The 16,207-nt window shown below is 37.9% G+C and overlaps 2 protein-coding genes across 8 annotated transcripts in view; both read left to right on the plus strand.

The window, feature by feature from the left end:
• The first annotated feature begins 355 nt into the window (after nt 1-355).
• rpl32 (ribosomal protein L32) lies at nt 356-2,666 on the plus strand. Its single transcript, XM_038271528.1, has 4 exons — nt 356-440; nt 1,014-1,116; nt 1,203-1,384; nt 2,501-2,666. The coding sequence occupies exons 2-4, from the start codon at nt 1,021-1,023 to the stop codon at nt 2,628-2,630; spliced, it is 408 nt and encodes a 135-aa protein (XP_038127456.1). The 5' UTR covers nt 356-440; nt 1,014-1,020; the 3' UTR covers nt 2,631-2,666.
• A 2,362-nt stretch (nt 2,667-5,028) lies between these two features.
• Nucleotides 5,029-16,207, plus strand: part of LOC119774032 (glutamate receptor-interacting protein 2-like) — a 43,397-nt gene continuing 32,218 nt past the window's right edge. For 4 of the 7 annotated variants that reach the window (XR_005279482.1, XM_038271302.1, XM_038271303.1 and 1 more), the window contains exons 1-4: nt 5,029-5,210; nt 9,540-9,614; nt 12,979-13,117; nt 16,049-16,194. Coding sequence is in view for 6 of the 7 variants with exons in the window: in XM_038271302.1 (XP_038127230.1) it covers nt 5,033-5,210; nt 9,540-9,614; nt 12,979-13,117; nt 16,049-16,194 (538 nt within the window). In the remaining variant the exon portion in view is untranslated. Of the gene's footprint in view, nt 5,211-6,456; nt 6,969-9,539; nt 9,615-12,978; nt 13,118-16,048; nt 16,195-16,207 lie in introns of those variants that run through there. The other 3 variants (XM_038271307.1, XM_038271305.1, XM_038271306.1) reach the window with 3 other exon arrangements.

The following is a 16,207-nucleotide window of genomic DNA, read 5'->3' on the forward strand; positions in this document are numbered from 1 at the left end:
AATTGTTGCTGATCTGCTGAAGAGAAAGGGGGAGGAGACATTAGGACACATATCTGACAAGTCTTGAAATTGTAATTATTAGTGAAGTTTCTTGAAAAAAATAAATAAATAAAAGAGACAGAGAAAAAGAAATAAAACATGGGTATGACTGCTCGTAAAACTCAGACGTTTGCCAAAAAAGTTACCTCTCCTTGCCTGTGTAAATCTCAATTTAGGCCTGTTTTATAGTTAAGCATCCTTCCTTTAAAAATATATAATTTGTTTTAGTTTAGTTAAAAAATCGAGGCATCAATTTACCATATAACGCAAGGTATTTCGTAAGCTATTAAATTAAGTTTATACATTGAAAATACATTTCCCATCATGCATTGCGAGCTTCGCGGAAGTCCTTTTCTTTCTTTCCGCCGTCCCTGAAGTCCTTTTCGGATTTTCATCGGCGGGTGAGTTAAGAGAATCTAACTTAATCCGTATGATTTTGCTGATTATTTGATCAACCTGATGTAGATTATATACTGTTAACCTCCATCATTTATGGAAATAATTATATTTTCAGTAGTTTATACATTATTGGTTTAGTAATGGCCATACGAGTAAAGTGCTGCTATTAAAGCGGGTGCACGGCTAGCAGCGCACTCCTGGTAGTATTCAACAAAATGCAACTTTGTGTTGTGGTTGATAGAGATAACTTGACAATAAAACACGTGTATATAGTTCTCCCGTTCAGCTAGTATGTATGGTATTATAGTTAGTAGCAGTAGGGCCTGCTTCCGAGCCAAACAGTGACTCGTTGTAGCTAGCATGCTAACGTTGGTTAACACGTTTAAAGTGATAAATCCCTTGGCAAAGCGCACTTCACTTGATTTCTGAAATACTCTATTTTGAAAGATGTAACTATGTATAATTTTAGCTTCAGTGCTTGTTGTTATTTGCAAAACTACGTTTGTGTATGATCATATCGAAAGTTTAGCACATCTGGGCTGATGTTTTAGTCTTATGTTTTCTACTATTTCTAGAGTCATCATGGCAGCCCTCAGGCCCCTAACAAAACCCAAGATTGTTAAGAAGAGAACCAAGAAGTTCATTCGCCACCAATCTGATAGATATGTTAAGCTGAGGGTAAGTTCTACGATCTTCTACAGTTCATAAATAACCTCTCACTACTGGGAATGAAATGCTAATTATATCATTCTTACCACCAACAGCCAAACTGGCGTAAACCCAGGGGTATTGACAACAGGGTTCGCAGGAGGTTCAAGGGTCAGATGCTGATGCCCAACATCGGTTATGGTAGCAACAAGAAAACAAAGTACATGCTGCCAACCGGGTTCAAGAAGTTCCTGGTGCACAATGTCAAGGAACTGGAGGTTCTGATGATGAGTAACAAGTAAGTTCATCCATATTTCAAATTACATGGGTCTTATAGGAAAACGTGTGTATGTATATATTTGTATATATTCTGAATAGACAAAAAAAAAACCTGTTTGATTTCATCTATTTGCTTTATTGAATGAGAAAGTTGCTCAAAATGTGGTAGTTCTGAATGAAGAACTTGACACCTGATTACTGCAAATTTTATATACCATTTTTCGGTCTCATTCTTAATTTAGGTGAATATTGTTTTGAGGCAAAATTTTTCAGGTGAATTATGTCCATTTGGGGAAAAAAGTCAGTATTAATAGGATGAGATGGATGATATGAAGCTTTCTAGTCATGTCTGCTGTATCCACATTGCCCAATTAAGTTTGTTGAATAATTGATTTTACAATGTATTGCCCTTACTGTAAAAGTAAAGTCGTTTTTGGTTTTCATTGGGAAGAATATAGTGTAGAATATTTTTTACTGTTTAAAAGCTTTAATTGGAGGAGGTAAAAAAAAGAATACATAACCTGTGATTAAATGTTGTGATGCGATAGTGTCATAGTGCGTAAATATTCCCATTTAATGCCTTTATTTGGTGTTTTCCCTAATTTTATGGCAGTTAAGATGTAACATTAGATTAGGGTTGAAACAATTAATGGAATTATTAGTGATTAATCAGTTATTGAAATAAATGTCAAGTAATTTAATGATCAGTTAATTGTTAACTTGAGTATTGACTGTAAAACATGACTTTAGCTGAAAGAGTGACCCTCTTAGAGCAGTTATACCAAGGAGAAAAAAAAGTCAATATACTCGTAAAAAAATCTTTAAGAAACCTTTGGCTATCCCACTATTATTCAAAAAATTATCACAGATTAATCGACTTCCAAAATTAATCGACTTTAGTTGCAGCCCTAAATTAGGTTAAGTCACAACATTGGTTTAAAAAGTCTTAATGTTATTTAGTTAGTACATTAGTCTAATTATGAAAATGTAATGCTGAAGATTTCAACCTCTGAATTTTGTGAATATCAGATTTTGTTATTGCATGTTTGTATATGCCCTAAAGTTTATCGTTGGTGTTGCATTGGTCAATTGTCCATATATTCCACATTATCAGTGTTGCTTTCTCTACTTGTAGGACTCACTGTGCTGAGATTGCCCACAACGTCTCTTCCAAGAACAGGAAGCTGATCGTGGAAAGAGCAGCTCAGCTGGCGATCAAAGTCACCAACCCCAATGCCAGGCTCAGGAGCGAGGAGAATGAATAAACTGCTTATTATTAAACTCTTGAAAATTGGAAACTGGCCTCTGGTTCTGTTGCCTTCTTTTCTCCTAGAAATTAGTTGGAAACGGTTAAAACATCTATACTTAAATTTTTAAACAACTTGTACACAATCGATCTGAAAAGCTTTGCTATTTGAGACTTTCAAATTTTTGAACATTGTAGAACAAGCCATGAGCTAGCTCTTTGTAAAAGTTAAAGCTCATTGTTTTGCTCAGTTATATTTAACATCTGGTTACACTGAAAAGCAACATGAGGTTTGGAAAGGATATTTGTTTAACCATTTTTTGTTGAGAAAAGGCATAGATTTTGAAATGAACAATGCTATCTGCTGATGTCTTCATACAGAAGTCGGCCTTTCGCCAATACAACCTCCAGATTTAAAGGCTCTGTTTTTGTGACAAGTGGAAGATTTTGCCTTAAGTCAATCATGTGCACCTAACTGATGCACAAGTCTTGTCACAGGAGGGATGCTGTAGTGAGAATGTAAAAAAAAAAATTCTAGTTTCAGAGAAAGATTGTGAAACTGCAATTTGTGATGACTGCTCAACATTAGAAAACCAGTGACTAGGGAAACTATATTGTGATATCAATGTTTTTGCATTCCGACATAAATGAAATATTTTGAGCCTTTTAACTTTTTGGTTTCAGAAAATATACATTTTAATTTCAGTATCGTAAACAGGAAAAACATTAAGCTAGAAGTGAATTCTAGGTGCATTCTTGGTAGATGGCTGTGACTGGACTTCAGAAGGCACAATGGAAAAACGCCAAAAGAAGACATGCAAACTTATGATCGTTGGAACATTCAAACTAATCCTCGGGTGGAAATGTTTCTATGCCTCTCCATGTTTCACCATTTTATTGACTTTGGTTTCCAAATTAAATGCAACTTTTCATGCAAAACGGGACAACATTGATAATCCAGACCAGTTTACTTGTCACATATCATCCATGTGTCCAATTAATATTTCTGCCAGGTTAAGATGCTACTCATTCAGGAGTTAATTTACTGGAGAACTGCATATTTGTCTTTAGGGTTCATCTGTAAATCATGGTTGTGCATGTGCTTATTCCAGCATTCTTTCCGTCCACTACCTGTGAAGCTCCCCTAAAATGTATTAATTTAGTTTAAAAAAAAACCTCAAGGCTGCAGTTATCCTTGTTGCTGGCAAACTTTTTTTACTACACATCTCCCTCCACTCAGCTTTCTATGAATATTTCAGCTTCTTTAGTAATGTTTTTAATAGGCTTCTGTGTGGAGGTTGTCAGTGACTGTCTCCTGGACATGTGTCAACAGCCCTCATGATTATGTGGTCTTCTGGCCCAAACAGGCCATTTGGTTTCATGTTAGGAAGTCTTAATCACGATTTGGTCTTTATGTGAGCATTTTTATAACATACTAATTTGTGATATATACTACTTTCCCTAGATTTATACAAACTGTCATTTTGCATAAGCGGTGTATACAAAATGAAATTTTGATGCATGCAGCTTTTCGTCAGTGAATGAGCAGCTTAGCCATGAATAACCATTTCCATGTATAAAGTGCAGCAGTGATCAAAATGTAAACAGTGTAGGACAGACATGGTGCAAAAAGCATTGGTGTGGAAGGTTCAGAGCAGTGCCAAAAAATATATTCGGTGCAAAAGGCAGCAGCGGCTTGTCTACAAATATGAAAAAACTTCCAATAAGCTTGAAGGTAGAAAAACAACTTCCTGTCTAAAATAAAGTCAGTTGCATTCATTAGAAGTTTTACAAATAAATGAGTGGAATTTCTTTTTTTTTTTTTATGTTTTGTCATGTAAAAAATGGAATTTGAAGCAGACGCTTGGGAATGTGAGTAAATCATGGGTTGTGGCCAAGAAAATGGCACCCAGGATTTACTGACTCTGTCTCGGAGGGTTTAGGTTGCTGGAGTTTGCCATCAAATAACATCATGTTGCATTTGCTCGCACAGACTTTGCATTGTTTTACAAGATGGAACGCCATCTCCCTGCAGAGAAGGTTTCCATTGCATTCTGGCAGGCAAGCTGTGCCCCACAGCCCTGAACTCTCTGCCATCTGCTCCTGCAAAGCTGACATTGCCAGAGATGTAGGAAATGCATTTATTGTGCCGCTTGGCTTATAACTGCTTATGTTAGAAACTATAAGACAGGAAGAGACGGCTAAGAGGGAGAAAGAAAAGAATTGGAACCGGATATTGCCCAGTTTGAGAACCTGCACCTGTTTGTTGAAGACTCACCTGATAGGACTGGATGTTCTCCAGAAAAGGGGGGAAAAAACAAGAGCAGCAGGACAGGCACAGGCTGCAAAACAAGACGTAGGACAAAAGCCTGTTGTTTTTTTTTTTTTTTTTTGCTTTTTTTTTTTTTGAAGGGTTGGAAAATGAACATGTCAATAAGAGCAGTGTTTGGAAAAGGACACCTCACCTCCAAACAGCTTTCATTTGCCTTACCTCAGACAGATTCCCTGAGGATAGGCAGCCGGAGTGCAGGAGGAAAGAGGAGGATGTTCTCTTTTTCACTCAGATGTCGTCTGGGAATCATCAGAGGAAGAACCAAAGGTAAAACAGATGGGAAGTCTTTACCTGTAGAAAATTGCTGTTAAATAATTACACCCTTAGCTTCAAGAAGATTGTAAAGTTTAAAGTTGTCTGTTTAAAATGCATCTGAGGGGTCCTTAAGAGTCTTTAAGTTGTTAAATCTAGATATTCCTAACTTAAGATTTTAATATAATATTGTATGTTTTTAAATTTAAGGTGAACTTTTGTCCTCTAGCTTCCTTCTGCAGCCTGAGCAGACCACCATAAGATGGCAGTGTGGTTGGTTTAATCAGAATTCAGATCTTTCATCAGTTGTTACATTGTTGGCTAAATTGGGATAAATAATTAAAAAAAAGTTTTTTTTTCCCTCAATATTTTCACCTTATTGTAGAATGAGCCTAAATCTCTCTCTAGTTAAATAATTTCCCTGTTTATTTCCTCTGGGATTTTTCTTCAATGATTTTTGATCTTCTATAGTTCTCTTTAAACTGCAGAAAATTAACCATACTCACTCTAAATGGCTACACCCCATGTAAATAAGATATTCAAATAAACAGCCTCAAAGAGAATTGTCTGAGCTAAAGTTTGTTGCATCCTCCAGAATGTCTGCTTATTATGCTGCAAGTTATTTTTGATCACTGTTGAAATTTGCAAAGAACTAACCAGTGCATTGTCAAAAATTTCTTGTGTCTTGTTTTTTGTCTTAAATCTTGGTAAGAACAGTACTATGACTACTTTTAGAGGGATTGTCTGTGGTGTAATAGTGGCAGTCTTTGAGACATGTGTGCATGAAAAATGGCCGCAGTTGCAATGATGGTCACTTCTGTGTTTAGGTTCATGGAGACTCAGGGGGTCAAGCATTATAAAGGGTTCATTTGAACGTCCTCTCTTGTTTTATATGTAAAAATCATTGTCTTTCCAGGATTTCATTATGGATCAGTCACCTGTGTGGCAGCTGGTCTGTGCTTTAAATCAACCTTAGATGTAAGGCATGCAGGCAGCTGTTTGGCACAGGAATCCTGCATATGCATGTTGCCATTATGCATGTATGTGTGGGATGCGGGTGCAAGATCTATGTGAGAAAAGCGTGACACACGCTTTAACAGTGAATGCGCAGGTGGTGTTAATTGTGCCGACAGTTCAGTGTTTTGGTGTGTGCGCCGTTGTGTCTTGTCTAATCTCAGTGTGTGAACTGTGCATGTGTGAGAGGGTGGGATTCAGGACTTGGTGGGATAAAGTGAGAGCTTGTGTGTTTCTGTGGGTGGAGGGAGGGGAGAAGTGACTATCGTGTGTGGCTGCCTCACTGAGCCCCTCTGGCAGAGAAGAAGAGAGGATGAGCAACCACTGAGAGAGAGGGAGAGGGGTTATGTGTGAGCTCATGTGAGTGTATGAGCAGGGCATGAGAAAACCCACGAACCATTTGCAAGAATAGCTGGAAAAACGGGGCAACAGCAGGATGCAAAGAACAGGGCTCAAGTCATTCCTCTCCCTGCACTGGATTTTCATGAAGATCTCAGCTGATGGAGGTTTCACCTGTGAGGACGGCGAAGGATCTATCCTGCAAGTTTAAAAAGAGGATGATCTAAGGAACAACATCTACATCTCTTATAAATAGCAGCATGGTTGGAGACAATCGTGAAGAAAAAGAGAAGTATTTCCTGTCTCATGTGAGCGGCTGAGACCTGGTCTCTCAGGTGGAACATCAACTCTGCACACTAAGCTGAAGAACAGCTGCAGCCATGCTGTGTGGTTTGAGGAGAGACACCAAGAACAGCATTGGTAAGAGGACCGCACTTTGATCTTCAGAGCAAGCAGGAGGTCACTGATCTCTCTCCTCTCAATAAGAGCCCCACTGCATCCATCCACCCTGGATGCATGCATACTTCACTGGAAAAGATTTAAATGTGAGAGGACTGGACCACTAACTTGGCATGACGTCTTACCATGCGTAATTAGAACAGTAGAGCAGAAATAGCATTGTGACCAGATATGGGGCCGCTGGTTTTAAAAATAAAGTTTCACATCTGAAATAAGATTAGGATTCCAGTCTCATCTCTGGCCCCATATTTAACCCACATTCTTGCTGGATATGAAATGGATGTCAGTCAGTGCCCTCATTCAAATGTGGAGTTAATTAGCTCTATTTATTTATAAAGGAGGGATCATGCCTCAGCTGAGTCTCTAATTATATAACCATAACTCAATTAATCTACAGGCTGGCAGATAGATAGATACAAGTGTTATACGTTGTATGTTGGGGTTGGGTGTAATCAGCTTGTTCCCAGCCGTGGCTCCGAGGGTGAGTGATGGTTATTTTAAGCTGGAGGAGGATTGCCGGCGGACAGCTTGATGGTACAGTAATGTTCGGTCACGTGCACTCCATTGGCTCTTTGTAACCCAGAGCTAATGCTGCCTTTTGACAGAGATGACAGCTGCTGAACTGTGAGGGCCCCTGGGAGCCTGCATGGTTACTCTGCTTTTGCCTTGCCCAAAGTCTTTGTTGTGTGTCATTCGCTTTGTGTACATGTGTGGCCAGACAGCCTGGACACACTGCTTGAGAAAAAGGATATAGGGGGAGAGTAAAATCCCATCACAGATGTGTGTGTCCTCTACATCACCATGATATGTGAGTCAAATGGAGATATTTTTGTGGTTTAGGTCTGAGTCATGCAGCTGCTACACAGACTATATTTTTTTCCCACTACTTGTATCAAGCAGCTGCCCAAAGGTTTCAGATCACTGAAGGTATGACGAAGGATCCATACCTCTCGGCTGTCGGAAGGTTTCAGCTTCAGCTGGACAGAGGTAGAGTCATGCTAGAGACAAAGGAGTGGACCTGATGTCCTCTGGCTCCTCTTCTCTTGCTTGGCTCAGCAGGACTTGAAAGAGCTGGAAACACTTAAAATATGGATGATGAGGCATTTATTGTTTTAAACTTATAAGCACTCAGATGTGACATGGCCAAATGAAGTTGTGACCTCTGGAGCAGGTGAGTTGTGCGTTGACCATTCCTGTCGTAGTGATTATGTAATCACACGAAAGTGGCCTGCAAAAGTATTCATACTTCTTTAACTGTATTACATTTTATCATTTTATAATCACATACTTTAATGTACTCTTTCATAACTTTAGCAGTTAGAGCAAGGTAAAGAAGGGATTGCTTTAAAATAGAAGAATAAAGCAAAGTTTTTTTTTTTTTTATTTAACAAGAAATCTAAAGAGTTTTGCATTCAGATTAGGTAGGTAGAGTCTATGAGCACCAGCTTACAGTTTTGTTTTTAGATTAATATTTTCATTCAAGTCTAGCCTTTGATTAGGTGACTCTAGAAAATGCTATGAGCTAAATCATCCCATTACAAATATGGCTATATGTATAAACTGGCCATCTTCACTGAAGGTTAACTCTTTAGTTTTTCTCAAGCATTTCCTGGTACCCAGCTTCTTTCTTCTCTATGACTCCTTAAAACTCAGAACATTGTCCTGTCTCATTTCTGTTGTGATTTTGTTTTATAATTGGATATAATTCCTTTATTCCATCTCGTTTAGCTTACTAATGTTATGGATATTTTCACTTCTGTATATATGTAAAATATATTTTTTGATTAGATGGATATGAATTGTGACTATGCAGATGGTACAGTTTATGTAGATATAAAGGCATTTTAATATAACTTTATTTATTAACTAATGCTATTTGTTGAGAAGCACTGGTAAGTCTTTCAAGATGTGGAAATCTCTGTATGCAGAAATCAAATAAAGGTTTCTTTTTTTTTGTACTACTGTATAACTGATGCATAGAGTTTCTTTTTTTTTTGTACTACTGTATAACTGATGCATAGAGTAATTTCCTGCCAAACAGCTCCACAGCTTTCCAGAGGGATTTTTAATCATTGTACTGGACATCTGAAAAAACTAATCCATAGTGGACAGGATTACCGAAGCGCCTTGTCAGAATCCTCATCACTGTGACTGCAGATATGGTTTCATTGATGCATTCAGGCTCAGATGGCTGGGCACTGAATCTGTTAATCTGTGAACAGTGTCAGAAATGGTTCCCACTATGGGTGAGAAGTGGAAAAATAAATCTGTTTCTCTGCTGAACAGATTGAACATTTTGCTGCTCTCCATAGCAGCCTCTGTAAATGACATGCAAATGATCTTTTCCTCCCCATCCAAAATCAGTCCATTAACTGCATGCTGTTTCCATGCCCAAGTGGCTGCATACATCTTATTCCCTGAAAATGTATTTTCATGTGAAATGAATGGCGTTAATGATTTAAGCCGATTAAGTGCCGCACACCTTTAACTTCAGTCTTCATAACCTCCTACACTTCTCTGCTGTCTCTTCAGATGAAGGGCCCTATTCAAAAGGGAGCAAAGAGACAACTGACCAATCACATTCCACCCGAGGTCGAAGCCTTTCAGGTACATTGCAGTCAACCCTAAATGTATTTTGTTTCGTCTGCCGTCTGAGTCACAATCCTATTTAGTCCCCAAGAAAAGATTGCAGGTCATCTCTGTTGAGATTTGAATTATGTGCCTCCAGTGATTTGCTTCAACATTTGATCCTATGAATGCTTAGATACGTTTAAAAAATGCTCTTGTTGCATACCTGTCATGAATGCTAAAATGTTGTTGGAAGGATGGGGGGAGAATGACCAACACAGCACAAAGGAGAACACAAGACAGAATGAGTTCTCTGATGACACGATGAAACCACACAGACATCAATCATTCTGAATTTATTTCTTTCAATTTGCACAGTTAAGTCATGTAAACACGTAGTGATAATACTGTACTGTAAATCTACTATGAAATCATTGTCAAAGTAGGTAAATCCTTTTTTTTTGTTTTTTTTTTTACATTATTTAATGCTGTGGTTCTTGCTGCAAATTCATTAAACAAAACTTCAGCGGAACCACAGGCTTTAATAACTTTGAAAAACTAAGTCAAAATTGTTAAAGCAGAATGTGGGATCCAAGCATGTTCTACAGCTTTCAGTTAAACTTTTTAGTAATTTAATATCATGAGCTAAGATTTGTTCACTAATGACCTCCATGATTTCAGGTATCTGGTCTTTATAAGAAATTCTGTTGCTGCTGCTCAGCCTAAGATCCTGGTCTTAGTCTGAAAAATCTCCTTACATTGGACTTTAATATATGTGTTATTAATACACAACAGTTTATCTTCTTTTTGATAACATCAAAGTATCCAACTCTGGTTGCTGGAAACACAAACTTAATCCTCATTCTTCCACCAAAGGGCCTGTTTGTTTGACATGTAGTTCTGTTTGAAGTTACCATGTGCATAAGCATCAGCCATTTCTGCCTTGGTCTCATCTATACAATGGAGATGATCAATGACCTAATCGTGTTTGTCCAGATGCTACTTAATTAAAATGTTTTATATTATTTTTGAGGAAAGCAGTTTGAATCTCACAGTTAAGATGTCAAGTAAGACTTAGGTGTATAGGGCCTTCCAAAAACAAACCTCACTCTTTATACTTTTTCACATTTTCACCATAAAAGCACAGCATTAGATACATTTAATTATACACAAAAGGAAAAAAAGCAACAAATTAATGCATAATTGTTAAGCAGAAGGAAAGTGATTCATTTCAAATGGCTGAAGAAAGAAAAATCTGAAAAGTGTGACAGGCTTTGCTGTGATACTCCTAAATAAAATCCTGTGCATCTGCATTCATGAGTCTCCTAAACAATAGGTAAATTTTAAATGTATTTAAATTAATCTTAAACCTGTTCTGTAAAGGCATCAGGGGTCTGTTTATTTACTATTTTTTATTAAGGGATATAGTTCTAGTGACATTAAAAATATACTCTTTTTGAAGGAATCCCATGAGGCCACAACAGATAAATCAAGAGAGTTGCACAATTTAAAGAATTCACAAAAGCTACATTTTAGGTATAGTGGAGGATATTCTTTTTTCCGAGTGGATCATCAAAATAAGTGGTCCTCCTAACTGTCAATCATTCTGGTGATATGTTTATGTAAATCCGTCCTCGCCCCTTTTTTCACATACTGGTCTGACATAGTGGAAACATTGGAAATCTTTTTTTGGGAGGTAAGCTAGTATGAGCGATACAAACAGCACCTTTTAAACAGTCCGTGCACGAGGAGAAATTGGCTTGTGCATGCTCTTGCACGTGTTTAATAAGCGTTCCCTCTTAGGAGCGGGTACAGGGTTGTGCATGAGTATTTTTTTTTTTTTTCATGGAGAGGGCAGGTCTTTTCAAAAATTTGTGAAGATCCTCTTTAGCTTCTAAAAATACGAATTGAATTTCAAAGTTTTCTAAAGCAAGTTCCAAAAGGAGAACGGCTGAGTTAAAAAAGCTGTATTGTCGAATTAGGTCTGAGTTAAAGCGACAGAGAAAGGCAGCCAAAGTTAAACATTTCTCATTGCAGATACATTACAGATATAGAACTAGAAGCAGTCCATCAACTGGTGTGACTCTAATCACTGAATTATCCCTTCAGCCTGTCCATGATGCAGGTATTTCAATCAGATGGGACCAGTAGTGGAAACAACTAAAATATGCAGGACTCCCGCCCTGGAGGACTGAAGTTACCTGGCTGTGTTTTAATTCACAGTCTGAAAAATAACGAGGTAATGGTCCAACTTCAAAGCCAATAGGAAAAGGTTATTCACTTTAAATGAAAACTAGTCAAGGTGAGCATTAATTTGGCCTTCAGAGTAAATGCTGTGGGGAGAATAATTAATGTTGCATGTCACCCTGAACACAGCAGCCCAGTGGTGAAACATTATAGTGCCAGTATCATGCATTTAGATTGATGGTCAATCTTCATCACAGAAAGAGAAGCGGATCAGAGCTGATGGGCATATGACTGGATCTAAGGTATACATACTTCAGTCTAGACCATTGTGCTTCTTTTGAATTTTGTTGAGTTTTACTGCTTGGAGGAACCTGCTGGGGCTTTAGCTCCAGACTATGCCGACTGTCCTATTTTGAATAATCTTTCCTTTTGTGGAACGATGAACTCATGAGCATTTGAAAATGGCTTTCCATATAAATGGGTTGCAGCAGTGACTTCTCTAAGGTCATCACTCTTCTCTTTCCCTTTTGGTGTTGTGTTAAAACAGCTCTAATGCTCCAGAGTGACAAACTGTGAAGACCTTTGCCTTTACAGATCTGCACACACCAGCGTGTTGAGTCAGTCCTGATTATATAATAAGCAGCATTTTGCTTCCTCTTTATTCTTTTAAAATCACTGAGATTGATTTTTGTTTTACAAAGACAATGTTTTTTTTTGCATTAAAGAAATATGTATGTACTGTAACATTTGACCTTGATGTTAACGTATATTTGCATGTTTTTAATTCATTTTTTATATATAGCGCCAATTAACAACACCTGTCATCTTAAAGAGACAATTCAGACAGATCATACAGACAGATTGGTTAAAGTGTCTCTAAGGAAAACCAGCTGATTGCATTGGGTCATTGATTTTGCAGGATTCACTCCTGGATGAGCATGTAGGGACAGCTTTCCATTTATTTGAAGTTTTATATTTTACTCTATTGTCCTTCACATTACAACACAAATATGTACTTCAAATATGAAGAAATGAAAACAAGAGAGAGAATCTGAAAACTGCTGCCTGTGGTTGTATCTTAGAGACTTTTTTTTTGTTGTTGAAAGATTCACAGAGAAAAAAACAAAAAGTCTCTCCATGCCTTCCAGACAGGGCAGCTCTGTCAAGCAGAGGCTAATTCTTTCTGTGGGTCTGTGCCTGGGTCTGTATCTGTCAGCAGAGGAGTATCGAGGAGTGACCACGGTGGAGCTGATGAAAAGGGAAGGCAGCAGCCTTGGCCTCACCATCTCCGGAGGCTCTGATAAAGATGGCAAGCCCAGAGTGTCAAACCTACGGCCAGGTGGGCTGGCTGCCAGGTGAGATCTGGGCTCTGTGATGTGCTCTAAATGTGGCAACCCCAGCAAACCTGTCAGACATGCCTTCTGCACCCACATCTTTTAAGGGCTAAAGAGTTCTATTTAAAGCATTGCTATTCAGTGATTTAGCATTCATTCTCTTTGGGAAATTCCCTTACCTAAGAAAAAACTAACCAGAGAAGAACTGTTTGGATTGAGGTTATTATATAATTCAGACACTTTTTATCTGTGATATATTCAGTGGCATTTATTGTGTAATGCAGGTTAAAAAGCCTTACAAGTTAAAAATGCAAACAGGTGGTTAAAAGTGGTACCTATTTTGACTCAATGCTTAAACTAATGCATAAATCTTCAAGAGAGTCTGGCTGCAGACCTGCACTGTCAGGACCCTTTATGGCAGACCTGCAAAATGGGGTCTGCTGCACTGTCAGGACTGGAAGTTTATTCCGGAAGTTGTATTCGATGCCTTTGGGAATAGCATGCAGCACGTGTTTCTGGATTAGAGTTTAATACTCTGTAAAACTGAGCATAGGAGCAGTTTAAATTATACAGTAAGCAAAAATCCTCATAGTAAACCCAGCCTCCATTGTCGTTTAGAAAATATCTTATAGACCAAATGCCCTTTTCCATCCAACGATTCAAATCCAGAGACTTATTTCTATGTAGCACATATCTATTATTCTAGATATGAGTTTGGTGGGGATTAAATCGGGGAGTTAATCGACGCTAGCTTTTACTTTGAGAGGCTTCAAATCAACTTTGTTTTACTTTGAAAGTCTTCGAATAAACTTCCCTTTTCTGACAGCACAGGAGACCCTACAGTGCAGCTCAGCAGCCAGGGTCCTCACAGTGCAGGTCTGCAGCCAGACCCCTTACTAAATCTTTACAGTAAGTCATCACCTTAAAATATCCTAGACCAAACTCAACAGAACCTCACCTATAACATAAAAAACTTAAACACTTGTCATCCTGCTAAAAGGACAAACAGCATGATTAAAATGGAGGTGAGATAACTAAGGAATAATAGAGGAAACAAGTGAGAGAGGGAGAGTTAAATAATTTCCTCTGCTGAATATTTGCTTGAAATAATTTGGACTGGAATAATAAAAAAAACGTACATTTCTGTTATTCTAATAAAGCATAAGAACAATACAAGGGGATTTATCTTTCCAGACAGTTTGCACCATTTGGTGGTTCTTTTATGAATTATGTTCTTGACAAGCATCTACTTCTGCCTTTCTATTCTTTTGGTTGCTTTTGCATCAAGAGGAAGCAAAATATAAATATTGGTGATCAGGATAGGAGACATTTATCATCTTTTGGAAAAAAACTCTTTGCTTATTCCAGCCAACCATGGATTCCTCTTGGTTCACAGAGCTGAAAACTCACATAAAACAGTTTAAATATCAGTTAACCACTGACTTTAGGATATAAAACACTGTTAATATCCAGTAGTATATATATCTATGAATTTTCTGTACCTTTAAATGACATACGTGGGCAGATAACGGTCAGAGATGGAATGAGTCACTTTAAAAAAAGTTTTTCAAATACCGGTACATGCAAATAATATAAAATTGATCAATGATGTTACTTTTGTTTCACTTGGCGCTGGGAGGATGTCACCTTGAATAAAAGTGATGTGGAAAAAAACCCCCACCTTCAATGACACATTCCTTTGAAAAAGTCACAGCCAAATATGTCATTCCTTGTCACGTCGAAGGGACACCATGATAATTCTCCCAAACAGCTCGTTTTCACACAGCTGAGTTCATGCCTGTGTTGAAGTAGCCGGTAATTTAAAGGGTGGGGACATGCGGGGGCAGAGAGTGAAATGGATGGAAAGGTGTGATGAGAACGGACCATCCTGATGTTCAGTGCTGCTAAGCTTGAGAGTCCTCTCTGTCTGCTGTCATGGCTGATTGACAGTAGCTGGGGGGGTGAAAAGGGCAAGAAGGGCGGAACAACTATTTGATTAATTAGCTCTCCAGTGAGTGGTGCGTTGTCTCAGAAAGTCAATTGTGAGACACCATATACTCATCTCTGACTGCGGCAAAGATGGAGAGACTACCAACTGTCTCCCTTTAATATCTGTTCTGCTTTCTGCACATTTGTCCTGTGTTCATCTGCGGAGATTTTAAGTCACACATTGTAGTTCAGAATACTACTCTGGTCATAGGATAACTTAAACCCATCGCAGATTCATCTTAATCTAGTTATTCATTTTAGTGATTGCTTTTCCTAGGTTATAATGTTAATACAATAAAAACTTTCAACAAATTTTGCAAGACAGCCTATTTTTTATGGATAAGCAGACATTTATGGCATCATTTGGGCCAAGTATTTGTCCAGCTCTATTAAAAATTGTAGAGTTATTGTAAAACCTGATTGATATTTACTATAGACTGTTGGTTTAAGCTGTCTATTCTTAAACCAGATTTAAGTAATCTTTAGGGTAATTGTCGCATTGAACTTGAATAATTTGGTAAGAGTACCCTTTTTCAACATTTTTAACATTGATTTAACACTAGTATAGCAGTTTCTTCAAGATAAAAGGTGGGCTTTAAAGGTTTTTGGTTGTTCCTGAATATTTAAACCAGCTTCCTTTGATCTGAGGGTAACTGGTTTAATCAGTGTTTAATACTTTAACAGGGTTGGGAATTTAGAGGCGACAGCAATCCTAAACATGTATTAAAGATAGCTGTGGATGACCTTACATTGTGGACTAAATATAGTTGTTTTTCAAGAAGTAGGGTCTTTTAATGTAATAATAGTTAACATTTGTTTTTTTTATATATTTCATTATAATTAGTTCAAATGTACTGCTTTGTTAATACACCAGCCAAGATTGGAGAATTTTAGAACCTTTTTGCTTTTAACAGTGAGTGAAGCATATTGCTGTTCTTAATGGTCTGTTATGACTTTGAACAGGAGCGACCAGCTGAATGTGGGTGACTACATCAAGTCAGTAAATGGCATCAACCTGTCCAAGCTCCGGCATGACGAAATCATTAGCCTACTGAAAAACATCGGGGAGCGAGTCGTCCTGGAAGTTGAATATGAGCTGCCTCCATTTGGTGAGAACAAACT

The sequence above is a fragment of the Cyprinodon tularosa genome, unplaced genomic scaffold (assembly GCF_016077235.1).
Source record: "Cyprinodon tularosa strain WSP-4 unplaced genomic scaffold, ASM1607723v1 ctg8, whole genome shotgun sequence".
NCBI lineage: Eukaryota > Metazoa > Chordata > Actinopteri > Cyprinodontiformes > Cyprinodontidae > Cyprinodon > Cyprinodon tularosa.

What these genes read in the sequence shown, in the direction of transcription:
- rpl32 (XM_038271528.1), top strand. Translation starts at nt 1,021, where the DNA reads ATGGCAGCCCTCAGGCCCCTAACAAAACCCAAGATTGTTAAGAAGAGA. An exon ending in ATAGATATGTTAAGCTGAGG is followed by an intron (nt 1,117 to 1,202) that starts GTAAGTTCTACG and finishes TACCACCAACAG; the next exon opens with CCAAACTGGCGTAAACCCAG. An exon ending in GTTCTGATGATGAGTAACAA is followed by an intron (nt 1,385 to 2,500) that starts GTAAGTTCATCC and finishes CTCTACTTGTAG; the next exon opens with GACTCACTGTGCTGAGATTG.